At 38.1% G+C, this 14,110-nt stretch overlaps 1 protein-coding gene across 5 annotated transcripts in view; it reads right to left on the reverse strand.

Moving 5' to 3' along the window:
* Positions 1-14,110, reverse strand: part of slc25a21 (solute carrier family 25 member 21) — a 223,410-nt gene that overhangs the window by 87,264 nt on the left and 122,036 nt on the right. The window contains exon 1 of one of the 5 annotated variants that reach the window (XM_034159455.1): positions 8,723-8,816. The exons of 3 other annotated variants lie outside the window; for them this stretch is intronic. In XM_034159455.1, coding sequence (XP_034015346.1) covers positions 8,723-8,732 — 10 coding nt within the window. In that variant the 5' untranslated portion in view covers positions 8,733-8,816. Of the gene's footprint in view, positions 1-8,264; positions 8,316-8,722; positions 8,817-14,110 lie in introns of those variants that run through there. One more of the 5 variants, XM_034159456.1, reaches the window with a different exon arrangement.

Genomic DNA, 14,110 nt, shown 5'->3' on the forward strand with positions numbered 1-14,110 from the left:
AAGTCGTGCATGTCATTGTGCACTTTCCCCCACTGGCTGCACACAAGACAGCTTCGGTATGTCCCCATCTGTCAAACCTGAGATGAACTCTCTGATACTGACGGAAGTACAAAGGCTTGTTTGTGCTGTTGCCGGGGTCAGGCCTGCACCACCTGTGTGATAAAATGGTGACAGATTGACAGGTAGCATGCAGGTGACGGGCAGACCGTGCAGACAGACTTCCTCCTCATACTGTCGCGGCTTTCTTGACACCTGTGGTCACAGATTTCTATGCGCCACCATCTGATGCAAATAGCTGCGCCAGCAGCACGGAAGGGAGTGACAGCAAGAGAAGAAAAGAGGACAAAATAGATGCAAAACCTGGTGTTTGAGAGGAAGTGCTCTGTGTCACCTTGGCCTGATTATGTCATGAGTATCGCTTTTTAAACAAATTGACTGTAACCCCTACAGGACACGTCACATCTATATAAACTATGTTCAACAAAAGGTGAGAGGGGACGGCACGTAAGCCTCCAAAAATCAGTGCCATGGAAAAACAAAAGTTATATCTGTCAACTTAGTACTGCGTAGAAGTTAGAAGCAAGAGTAAAGTTTTATTGTGAGTCCACAAATGCACATTATGGATTAAATGATTTTACATATTAACCCTTTATAACCTGTAGCTGCTTTTAAACATTTCCACCTAACTAACATTCCCCAAAGTAAAAACTTAGAACTCTTGAACAGATGATTAAGGGCCCTATCTTGCACCTAGCACAAAGCAGGGCACAGCACAGTGCAAGTGTCACTGATAGCGTCCTTCTAATGTACTTGCATGTCCAGCTTTCATGTTGTTTAAACAGGAAATGTACTTCCACTCATCTGTTGTCACATGGGCCACAATGAGACAAGGTTTGGTGCAGTGGTTGTACAACCCCAATTCCAATGAAACTGGGACGTTGTGTAAAATGTAAATAAAACAGAATACAATGATTTGTATAGCCTCTTCAACCTATATTCAACTGAATACACCACAAAGACAAGATATTTAACGTTCAAACTGATAAACTTTATTATTATTGTATAATGCTAAAATGAGACAGAAGAAAGTGACTGCACCATAGATAAAAATGACAAAACAAGTATGCGTGCAACACCATTTTCTGTGCATTACTCTACAAATGACGTGGCAGCTATTTGTTCTATGGAGGGACATGGCACTTGGCGACATGTTTTACAAATGGGAAATGGTGCCCCCACTGTCATGTTGAAACAAATGTTGACGGGACCTCTGACCCAGTAATAAAATTCTCTGCTACTCTACTGTTGAACTACAGTTGAAGACTTTAAAATTTAACACCCTCCCAGAATTGACATCATCAGGAAGAAAGGGTGCTATGTTTTATCCTGGGAACTATTTTCTGGTTTTATGAAATTTTAATTAAAAAATATTGTGCTTGGGTCATTATGTCCTGGACAGGCTAAGTTTCATATATACGTGTTGCCATTTTGTTGAGAAAATGTTGGTTCTACAATATTAGTTGGGCCCGTATGTGGGCTGCTTTGGTTTTAAATGGTTAAGTAATTGCTAAGAAAAGGTGTCAAAATGCAACAAACCATAAAGAAAACGAGATCAATGTCAAATAAAAAAATAAAGCATTAAAAAATATTTAAAAAGACATGTTACTACAACACCCGAGAAAGTTATTTTTCATAAAACTTTAGAGTCATAACCACATTTCTATTACGCCTCGACAAGCCCGCGTAACAGAGACATCATATTATAATACAAACATCTACATCACCAGACGTGGCACTAAAATGTGCTGTCCTCACAGAAAATGATGGAGTAAAGGAGTTCCCCTCAATAAATTCCTTGTGCATTAATCCATCTATCATCTCAAACACTATTTCGTAAAATTTCCACACATGCCTACAGGTCAAATACAGATTGACTGGGGGAAGAAGCACACACACGTGCAGAGTTCTTGATTTTTTGGCAGCGTTGCTTTGATTGCTAGACTCTAATCACAAAAGAATAGCTCTGTTGAGACACTTAAAATATGAATCAAATGTTAGAAAAATGCAAAAAAAAAAAAACACAAAAAAAAAACACATGAATCCACAACATTAAAATCAGTCTGTGCTGCAGACACATTCAATTTTAAACTAATTTAAGTGATTAGAAAAAAATGAATTACATTTACCAATCACATCTTAACAACAGCAGAGAGATATTAATGTTTATTTTCAGGGTTGTTACAACACACCTGAACTTGTGTTTCATTGAAATTTAATTGACAAAGTGTATTTCTGGAGGCTGGCATGTATCTATGTGTGCACGTTATTTCTTCTACAGTTAGTATTCCAAAATCCTGAAATTTGGATGTCTATTAATTACATAAGAAAATATATAAGTAAAAGAAGCAAGACCCAAACAGGCTCTGAGGCCGTTGAGACCGGTGCTTATATGGCATTAAAGATTACTGTAAACTCAGAAAACCAGAGGTGGAAACTTCTGAGTTCTGAAAACAATATGGATTCTCACATGAACATATTCACACTTTGTCGTCATCTTTACAAGGAATACAGAAACGTTTGACATAAGTAAAGTGATTGAACAAGCAAAATGTCTCAGATTTCCATTTTGGAGTCTGGACTCAGTGACAATATCAATTCATGCAGATGTTTGTGCCAAAAGTATTTTTGTGGTCAGAATTGCTGGCAATATTTTAAGAACATATTTTAAAATATGTGCAGCAATGAATGCAAAACAAACCATTTTTAAAATAAATAAAATACATTTTTTTATTCCAAAGTTATTGAACAGAAACAAAACAAAATATTTTCATAAATTTAAAAAAATACAGCTAGAAAATGTATGGTGGACACGGTTATTAGTACCCTTTGATGAATTTACAGTAAATCAAGTTGACACCAGGTTTTCTTTTCATTTGCAAATGGATACATGAACATTTTGATATCACTGCATGTCTTGGATTTTAGTCTCACCCATCATTAAGAAGTGCAAACAGCATAGCACTGTATGGTAAATCTGTTTGGCAACTCTCAAAAACTGAGTGACTGCAAGGATATGAATGAGGGAAGCTATTAAGATGCCCCTGACAACTCTGAAAGAGTCACAGGCTTCTTTGGCTGCGACTGGAGAAGCTATGCATAGTGCAACTTTTAACTGTCACCAGTTTCATGGTGGAATGAGCCAAAGAAGGTTGTTTTAGACAAGAAAACATTAAATTTAGGCTTCATTCTCCCTCGCTCCTTCTGGCAAACTGAAGCCAAAATTTCATGTTTTCTTTTTAAGACTCAGGGGTGTAACAGTTAAAAGATACAATGTAAAAATAAATAATAGATATACAACACAAATACACAGACTCCTAGATTTACTTAAATGAACTATGTACTGGTCAATGGATTGATTTTACGGCCCGTTACGCTTATTTTGGACCATTACGAGTTTCAATACAGCGTCTGTAATCAACCGTTTCTGCAGTGCAACTCCAGTTTGAAGCGTGAATCAAAGCAATGCTTCGATTCACGCTTCGATTCAATGGCTCGTGGCTCGGATTCGCTGCTCTTCAGAAGCGGTAAGTCCGCTTCTTAACTCCTCTGAAAGCCATTAAAATATCAAATATCATGAGTAACTTTTGTGTGGATTAAAGTCACTAACTGGGACTCTTGTCTTGTTGCAGTCGAGAAACGAGAATCGTCCTCCGTTCCGTTGTCACAGCATTAAACGCTGCTGAGACAGAGTCCGCTCGGAATTAATAACTTCAAACAAATCGCCGCTTTAAATAAAATGACACCTCTTACAAACGTTGCAATACAGACAAACTACAATCGACTAAAACGTTTTTCCTCCCAAAATGAGACGTCTTACATTCTTTATAAACCTAACCTGCATCACATCTGCAAGAGCTGCAGCTCATATGTATGGAAAGACATTAATTCCAATAATAATGTCTGAAAGGAAATGCTTTTGACAAAAACTAACAGATTTTATTTCTGTTTATGTCCAGAGATCAAGGATCCATCATGTAGAGTTTATTATGTCCAAAGTTTAAGGATCCAGTAACCAATTTCATATTTATTTACTTTAAGACTCAATAAAATGTTGTTCAATTTCAATTTAATCAGCTTATAAAGCGCCAAATTACAACAAAAGCCATCTCAAGGTGCCTCACACAGAACAGTTCAACATAAAAAAAATTAAAATAAATAAATAAAAATGAAAAAATTCAAAGACCTAATTAAAAACAGAAGTAAAAGAATAAAACATAAAATAAAAACTACTCATAACAAAGAGAATAAGAATAGGTTTTAATTCTTGACTTAAAAATGTCCACGGACTGCCTCACTGAGGGCCATGTACTGGTAAACCCAGAATGAGATTGCCCACACACAAACTTCCCCAGCCTTATGGACATGATGAAGGGACTTGGGCTGTCGTACCTGGCTTTCCCCCTTTGGGTACCCCTAGGATGGCCAATTTTTACCTTGAATTTTCAAAAGCTGCCCCACTTCCGCACCCCCCCGTCGCTTAGCTCCCTCGACATTACCACTACGCTAAAATTTTATCCTAGCTAGAACCCTGTATATATATATATATATATATATATATATATATATATATATATATATATATGTATGTGTGTGTGTGTGTGTGTGTGTGAGACAACAGTCAAGGTTGAAACTGCAATCTGGTAGAAACTGCGATTCCACCAGTAGAGACTGCAATCATCTCTACTGGTAGAAATTCCAATCCAAATGTTGGATAGCTCTCAGAGGAACTTGTAACTAAAGTTACAATATTGAGTTTGAAAACCAAAATTTTTGAAAAAGCTTAATTTCACATACTTGAAATACACAATGTTTGATGATGCAGAATTACAACACTATATGACTATGACTTTGCAGTTGATATGTTATTACATTTCTGATTAATGTTTTCCTTTCTTCAAGTATAGTTGATCTCTTTTGTTGCACTTTCTACTGGTAGAAACTCTGATCCAAATATTGTCAAAGTAGTACTCAAGAGTGTCGATTGGTAGAGACTCCGATCGCAATTTTGACCTTGACACACACACACACATATATATAAATAAAAATATAACACAATGCTAAAATACCCTCAGCCATATGAGCATTGTGTTCTTTATAATTTTCAGTTGTTTAATTCAGGGGTTTTCAAAGTGTGGGAGAGCGAGCCCCCCCCCAGAGAACAAATGAATAGCTGTGCTCCCCCCCACACCGACACGTATACACACAATTTCAATATCTTCGTGTGTTTGTTTTTATTCTTTTACACATCTTAAATACATTTTAAAAGTATTTGTGCATTTTTAAGGTACTGTCTATGCATTTACACATTTTACAGCCTTTGTAAACATTTTAAACGTGTTTTAAACAACTTTCTATTCTTCTATTTTTATCTTTTCTCATATTATCATCTTTTTTTAAAAACATTTAAACATCTCTGTGTTTTTAAATGTCTTTGGCATAACTAACTAACACATTTTAACATAAATAATAAGGGATGGGTATTGATAACTTTATCGATATCGATGCCATTATCGATTCCGCTTATCGATCCAATTCCTTATTGATTCCGTTATCAATACCTCCTGTGAATTTTCTGTGTACTAAAAGTAGGCTGTACAGGTTTTCTATGTCAATAGCATTTTACTGAGTCTTAAAGTAAATAAATATGAAATTGGTCACTGGATCCTTAAACTCTGGACATAAATAAAAGTAAAATCTGTAGTTTTTCTCAAAAGCATGTCTTTTCAGACATTACAGGTACGAATCTAACTCCATACCTCTTAGCTGAGCTCTTGCAAATGGCTGAGCTGCATGTCAACATCATGTGTAATTCATAAAGAACGCAGAACGTCTCATTTTGGGAGGAAAAAACTTTTAGTCTGTGTTACAACGTTTGGAAAGAGGTGTCATTTGATTTAACCGGTGATTCACTTTGAAGTTATTAATTCTAACCAGACTCTATCTCAGCAGAGAGCGGCGCAGTGTTTAATGCTGTGCGAACGGAATGGAGGACGATGCTCGTTTCTTCCCTGCAACAAGACAAGAGTCCCAGTTAGTGACATTAATCTGCACAGAAGTGACTCATGATTGACATTTTTAAATGGCTTTGAGAGGGGTTAAGAAGCGGACTTGTCGCATCTGAAAAGCAGTGAAGCAATGAACTAATGAAACAGCGGATCAAAGCACTCCTTCATTGTTTTAAGCTTCAAAACAGAGCTGTTACAGAAGAAATTATTGGTCGGTGGATCAAATCATTTCTTAAAACCGGTTCTTGAGACCCATGCCTCGCCCCCCCCCAAAGAACTCTGGCACTCCTGGGGAGGGGGGGTAACCGCACAGTTTGAAAACCACTAGTTTAATTCATTATTAAGATCCTATTGTCTTACAATTTGTACATGCTCAATAAACCCCCTCTATCAATCAATCACGCACGCTAACATCCACAAATTGTTTTGTAAATCCTTCCAGAGGTGTTATCAGGTTACAAAAACAGCATTTTCAGTTTTAGAAGTATTTATTTCTCGCTAGCTTTTACATAATATATGAGAAAGGTGTTATTTCTAACCAAAAATGAAGCAAAGTTAGCGACACCAGGAAGTGACGTCACCATGCTAATGTCTGCGAGATCATGCCACAAAATTTGGTACAGAATGGGACTTTTTAACATCTTAAAATACCTCTTTCAATAGGTCAAGGTTAGCCATCTTCGAATGTGTCTAAGGTCTGTGTCCCAACAATGTTCCCTGTGAATCTGAAGACTATGGCAGTAATAGAAATGGACTTATGCTGAGCACAGACAGAAGACAGATGGATGGACAGACAAACAGACGGACGCCAGGTCTTCGTAATACCCGATGGCCGTATGTTGGCCTTGAACAAAAATAAATGCGTGTGTGTGAGTGTGTTGCATCTTCATTAGAAGAAAAAAATATATAGCGGGTAGAAACCCGTGTAACTCACATGCAACCAGCATGCATGCACTCACTCACAGTTCAAAGAATCTATGACATATAAAGCGACATAGTACTTGCAAAGTCTGAAATCAAAGTTCTCAAAAACACAGAAATTATGAAAATATTTTCTCATAATTATTTAAATCTTTGGTAACACATTTGGGAGAAACGGAATCATGGATGGCTATGGATGGTTATTTATACATCTGGGTCCTAAATAGTCTTCCACAGAATGAGCTGCTCAAAGTGTGAAATCAAAATTCTCAAAATAGATTTCCCCCCCAAAATTGCTCATCCATGATCACCATGTCATATCTCATCTCATATCATGTAACAGACTTATTACAGTATATCATCCTTATAAACTTCAAGGGTCTATTTGAAGCCATATCAAAACTATAACCAGAAGCACAGTATGGTTTCGCTAGGCCGCCAACATTGCTCAATCCCTATTATAAGAGTTTTAATTAAAAAAAAAATTAAAACATTGCCATCATCACAGGGCCATAATTATAATTTATTAATTTATATAGCGCCAAATCATGACTAATCGCATCAAGGCACTTCACAAACATCATTTAAAAGCAGAATAAAATGAAATAAGATTAAAACAATAAAAAAATGTAAACATAAGTAAAAGAAGTAAAACAGATAAAAGGAACTAAAAAAAGGCACACAATCATATAAAATACTAATAATAAAACAGGGAGAACAATTGTGTTTTCAGCCTGGCTTTAAAAGTCTCCAGAGTCCGACTGTCATACCTGCGCAGGCAGATCATTCCACAGATATGGGGCGTGGTGATAGAAAGCTCTGTAACCTGCTGACTTTTTCTTCATTAACTGAATAATATACTTTCAGTGAACATGAAAACTGTATTTCATAAAGTATTAAAGTTATAGCCAATGACAAGGTTTTTTTTTTGTCAAAAATCAGGGTTTACCCCAAAAATATGCATGAGTGTCAGATAAAAACAAATAATAATCAGCCAGACAAACGATGCTACTGCATATGGAATCTATATCTGCACACTGTGAAACTACAGTGCCTGGAAAAAACTTTGACGTGGGGTCCACACGCATAACGACGACGACAGACTGCTTCATTCATTACATCAAGTCATGTTGCATTGCATGCGAGTCAACAACAGAAATAAAAACATGTTTCACATTTCAAAATATTTCAGTTATTGCAGCTAAGGTCGGCACTTTTTAAATGTGTCAGAGTGAAGAGAATAATAAATTGGCGCCTATGTGTAGTTGTCATCATTACCTTTACTACCGTGTCACCACCTCACCGCAACATCAACACTTGCGCTGACACATCCACCCATCCTAACTTCAAATCTCCAGCCAGGTTATCTTTTGTGTAAACAAAATTAAACCTCAGCCCAACCCCCACAGGGACAGCTGAGTTCTTACTGTCACCTAGTGGACATTGTCGAGACACGGATTGATTAATAAACACTATCAATCAATCAATCAATCAATTTTTTTATATAGCGCCAAATCATAACAAACAGTTGCCCCAAGGCGCTTAATATGTGAGCGCATGCAAATGTAAATCTGCTAGAAATAAAACCAACTGTACTTTATAAACAACTGGTTGTTGTGTTAGAAAATCTTCCCGCGCTGAGCCATGTCGCTGACATACTGCAAGTTATTTTATACAAGAAGGAAGCTGACCGCTTGAGCAAAACCCAAAAAGCACAACTTTTTCTAGAAGCTCACCTGAGTCCATAAAAGCTGATAATAGAGCCAATAATTGAGAGGAACAGCAATAATGTTGCTTTAGTGAGCCTGTAAATTCTTTAATTAGTTGTTAACACCCTGTGTCTATGCGGACAGGTTGAAGCGCCGCCCCCCATTCCTACGCTCTTTGTTCCGGTCTGGAGCAGGCTGGAAGGATATTTAGTCAGCAGGCTTTAAAGTAGGTGATTGACCATCACCTTCATGACAGTAAACTACGAGGAGAAAGGTTGAGATTCTAAAATGCAGTCATGTAAAAAGTATGCTTCTTAGTAGGACTCTAGCTTTGAGTTCATATCATACAGACAACAAGGAGCTCTGTTAATCCTACCCCTGAAAGAAAACACAGGAGGCTGAAATTATCCAAAAAACACAACATTTTGGCAGGTACATAAAACCCTAAAGTGCTGCAAAGCAAGTTCATGACGAAGATGAAAACATTACTGAAGAATGATAAATTTCAGGTTCCAACCTATCCACCACAGGAGTGACACTCCTCCTCGGAAGTTGAGACGGGAATGACATCACACTCAAGGCAAGGTGTGCATCCAGCAGGTGGCAGACATGCATATGGGATATTACATAGGCAAAACTAATTTGCTTTGTCGCTTAATGTGGTCTGTCAAAGTTGACCACCATCTACTGATGTTATCCTCATTATGTGCTCTTATAATGTAGAGAGTTACAAGTTGATACCATTTATTGTTTCTGAGTTAATGCCTACACAAGCTGGCTTACATTTTTTTTGCTGTAGAAGCCCTACTCCACCAGCACAACAACAAAAGGTAATAAGTATCAGAAAAGTTAACATCCACTAAGTGACCAATGGCTGAAACAGTCCAATAATGTCCCATAAGCAAAATTGACATATTGTCCCCTGCAGTCTGAAATATGAAACCTTGGCTCTAACAAGGTAGCAGCTTCCTACATAATGCTAATAAGCTTACTACGTCTCTTTCCAAACATTGCATAATGCGGCTCCAGATACACGTCAATGGTTTACGCCTGATGAGAGGCCGTGATCACGTTATAGCGGTGGTTGGATGCAATAATTGTGCTATCAGCCGCAGAGCTTTATGTCATGGCCATGGTTGATCAACATTATTTGAATTGTGTGATTAATTGTCACAGGTGGGTGGGCAGGTTGGATTTATGGCTCGGTGTATGACAGGGCAGGTCTGACAGCTTTTGTTGTGGCAGATGGCTCTGGTCAACTGGGGAAACCAGACCTTAGGTCTTATTAACAATACAGGCTTTCTATCTGCAGACAAAAGAACAAATGCAGAGACGTATGACGGCTCAAACTCATTTATGGAATGTGGATCAGTACGGTAGGGCTGCACAATTACAGCAAAAATCATTATCAGGATTATATGGCCAAAACTCAAATCATGATTTCCCAGTGATTCTAAAACAATATATTATTTAGATAAATGGACTACACAACAACTGAGGAATACGATTTGATGTGATGTAACGCAATCAGATCGATACAATTCTTTTTATTGTTTTCCATGACAAATTAGAATAAGCCAAAGTAACATTGTTTACCTTCACATACATATTTCATGGAAGTCAGAAGACATTCTTCAGGTTTATGTAACCACACCTCTGCTCACCATTTGTTCACCACTGGGGGCAGCATCACATATAGCTGCAGAAAGTGTAGTATAGAAGAAACCCAGAAGAAGAAACCAGTTTCTTTTAGCATAGCCTAGCATAACTTTTCTTTCCTCAGCCAGTGTGGCAGTATTAAATTGTGACGTTCAAAAAGGTACATTTACCCGTTACTTCTTTATTTATTAGAATCCCCATTAGCACCTAAGCGGGTGCTAATCTTTCTGGGGGCCTCAACCAAAAGAAAAACTCAATACCATTGGGCATGTTGATTTTGTTTTTACATGACTAAGTTAATGTTCCTGTTAACACTCTTGGAAGAGTCTTGGTCTGACCTTTGAACTTTTAAGAGTTTGACGATATGGAATTGGGACCAAAACAAGCTTAACAGATTTATAACATTAAATACAACGCAATGCTAAACTACCCTCAGCTGTATAAGCATATACTCAATGAAAGAGTATATAGAAAGAATGTGACCTTTTGGCCCCTTAGAATAGCTCAAGGTCAGCCATCTTTGAACTTGTCCAAGGTCTGTGTCCCAAGAATGTTCCCTGTGAATTTGAAGACCCTGGCAGTAATAGGAGTGGACTTATGCTAATTGGACTAAATTTATACAGCACTTTCCCCTCTGCATCAGAAGCTCAAAGTGCTTTACAATTACGCCTCACATTCACCCATTCAGACAGACACATTCAAACACCAATGGGGTGCTGCTGTAGAAGGTGCCCACTACACACCGGGAGCAACTAAGGGATTAAGGACCTTGCCCAAGGGCCCTTAGTGATTTTCAGGTGTAGCTGTGGTTTGAACCGAAGATCCTCTGGTCTCAAGCCCAGTGCTTAACCACTAGACCATCACCTCCACTAAATGCTTATGCTGGGCACAGATGGACGCAATGTCCAATGGTCATATTCTAACTACAGTTTTTTGATGTGAAATATGTCAATGACCCATATTACACCCTTGACAAATTAGAATAAAGTTAGACAGTTTTTGAGAAAATTGCCTTTAAGTACTCAAAATGGCTATTTTCGGGATAAAAATGGCCGCCATTTCAAACAAATGAATCTATGAATATGATTTTTAGACGGGAACAATGTCAATGACCCATATTAAGCCCTTGCCATATTAAAAAAAAGTTACACAGTTTTTGAGATATCACAATAAAGGGATGACGCCGACGACTACGACAGACACCATGTCACGACATAGGGTTAGCGGCCTATCCGCCGGGAAATCCAAAGTAAAACAGAACAAGCATGACATCATCACTGCAATCTTAGGCTGTTAAGTCCACATGTATATATGATCATGTGCTACTCAAGCTGTAAAAGAGGAATCAACTTTACTACTTCTTAAAGAGACAAAAATCCTGGAGCTGCTTCACTGGCACTGAACGACAGAGTTTCTGAACAGACTGCGTCCAAGGTGATGCAAGAAAAGGTCAAGCAAACAATCTTTGAGTCCATAGGTCTCTGATTCACTGCCAGTGGAGCAGATCCACATTTTGTCTTGCAATGGAGTGAGATTATAGCCTCTGTTCTCTGGTTTCTAGCTTTGTGAAAGACCTGTCTGTAAGGTAGAAGAAGGTAACAAGAGGAGAGAAGGAAGTATTTGTAGAAACGTACGATGCATACCAAAGGAATGCAGGACAACCTACAAACACAAAACTCCAAAACGGAGACAACATATGCAAGAAACAAAAAGCGAGTAAATAACAGTAAAGCTCAAAGCTTCATTAGATTCCTTTCACATGTGGGGATACAAAATTGTTAATGAAATTCAGCAACACGAAAAAGAAATGGCTCGATTATCCTGTAATTGAAGGGGTCAAGATCTCTTCACTGGACAACGTCCAAGTGAATACTGGTGGTTGCTTTTATCCAGCTGAAAGAAGTTCAAATTGTCAGCAGAGAATTCTAGACAAGAGCTAGTTTTGCAAAAAAAATGGAAAAGACTGACATTTACATGACTTATGAACTTGAAAGGAGATGCTTGAAGTATTTTTTATCCTTTCTGGAATATCCTATAATATCTTATGGGCCGTTAAATTTTAAGCTATTAAAAGTTGTTATAACATCAAAGGATGGACATTTTGGTTTATGTCATTTTCCTAAAATATAAATGCAGTATATTTATCTGGACATGGAGAGTACAGGCTCATAAACTGCACAGATGATGGCTCGGTGTGGACACAATGTGTGGGCTCTTATTCGCTGTAGGAACAAATGGGGCCTAGGACAGGTCCTAACATGTCCTAAAAGCATCCGTCAGTTTGCTTACATTTTAGCCATTGCTGAGGCCAGTTTGCAGACAGTAGTTGCTTGAGCTGTGTACATTTTAAGCCCAAGCGAGGCACTGCGGTGTGAAAAGCCCGTGTTTTTTGGGTACCGCTTTGCTATTACAGATGCTGACGATGAACTCTTGACACTGGCTCAACCGGTTTATGTTCAACATGTGTGACTCTGTTACTTTCTCTGGTTTCCAGAAGGCGGCCCTGGCTGGCTCACTGTGCACGTCAGCGTGTGTGTGTGTGTGCGTGCGTGCGTGTGTGCCTGTCGAGGCCGGGGCGAGATGAGAGGAGCAGCAGGATCTGTAGCTATCTGGGAGGTTGCGCGTAATGACACACCGGGGACAGATTAGGTTCCTGTCCATCAGGGTTCCATCAGGAAGACTCTGATTTACAGCCGCCCTGACCAGCCGGCTCGCCCTCCACCCAAAGCAAACACACGGAAAACACCACCGCCTCTGTGCACTGGCAGCTGGTGGGCTCGCACACGTGTTGCGTTTGGCTGCTTTGCACACCGGTCACTTTTTGACTTTACCATTAGTGTGAATTGCAAAAACCAAGCATATTACTCTAATTTGTAGTCAAAATATCTAATCTGCACTTAATAGGACAAAAATAATTGGCAAGGAAAATTAAATATGGTGACTTGTTTAAAACATGACACGTTAAAAATATTAAGTCAAAGAGCCTTGAAACATCTTGTTTCGAGTCATATCTGAGGTGAAACAAGAGTGCTGACAGTATTGTGCAATCCATGTTGTGGTCATCCTATAACACTGATGGTGACGATGACCCCAGTGTACTGCCCCACCCTAGTTCATAGATCTAGTAAAATATAGCTCCAAATAACTTCCCTGACAATTTCAAAATTTCAAGAAACTTTACTTGGTTCCACACTGCAAAAACTGATAACTAAGAAATTAAAAAAAGACCTGTTTAAAGAAAATTTGACTTAATTTTTCTCCAAATAGAAAAATAATCTTGTCAAGCATTTTTTTACATGAGAAAAAATGTCTTATTTTGGGAAAATGTATCTCACTTTTTCTTAAGTTTTTCGAGCTAATACTGAGCTTTATTTAATCAGAAACAAGGAAAGGCAATGGATTTCAAATCATCCAAGCAAAGGAACAAGATTGTTTGACAGAGACTAATCTTAAAATCAGAATTCTGTCCCGTTTTAAGGCACATCTTGATTAGCCATTGCCTAGACATTGTTAGTAAATTTGCCAAGTCTTACATCATTGACAATTGTTTTTTTTTTTGGCTTAATACAAGGCAATTTGGCTAGATTTCAGATTATTTGTATTATTTTGAAAGGGACAGTTTTTGTAGTGCACAAGTTGAAAAACATTAAGTTCGTATGTAAAAACACACAAACCTAAAAAAAACAAAAAAACAAACAGCCAGCAGAACAAATGAAAATTCACTTATGATTGCTTGAAATAAGGTTGTGAAATTAC

Source organism: Thalassophryne amazonica, chromosome 19 (assembly GCF_902500255.1).
Source record: "Thalassophryne amazonica chromosome 19, fThaAma1.1, whole genome shotgun sequence".
In the NCBI taxonomy this organism is placed as follows: Eukaryota; Metazoa; Chordata; class Actinopteri; order Batrachoidiformes; family Batrachoididae; genus Thalassophryne; species Thalassophryne amazonica.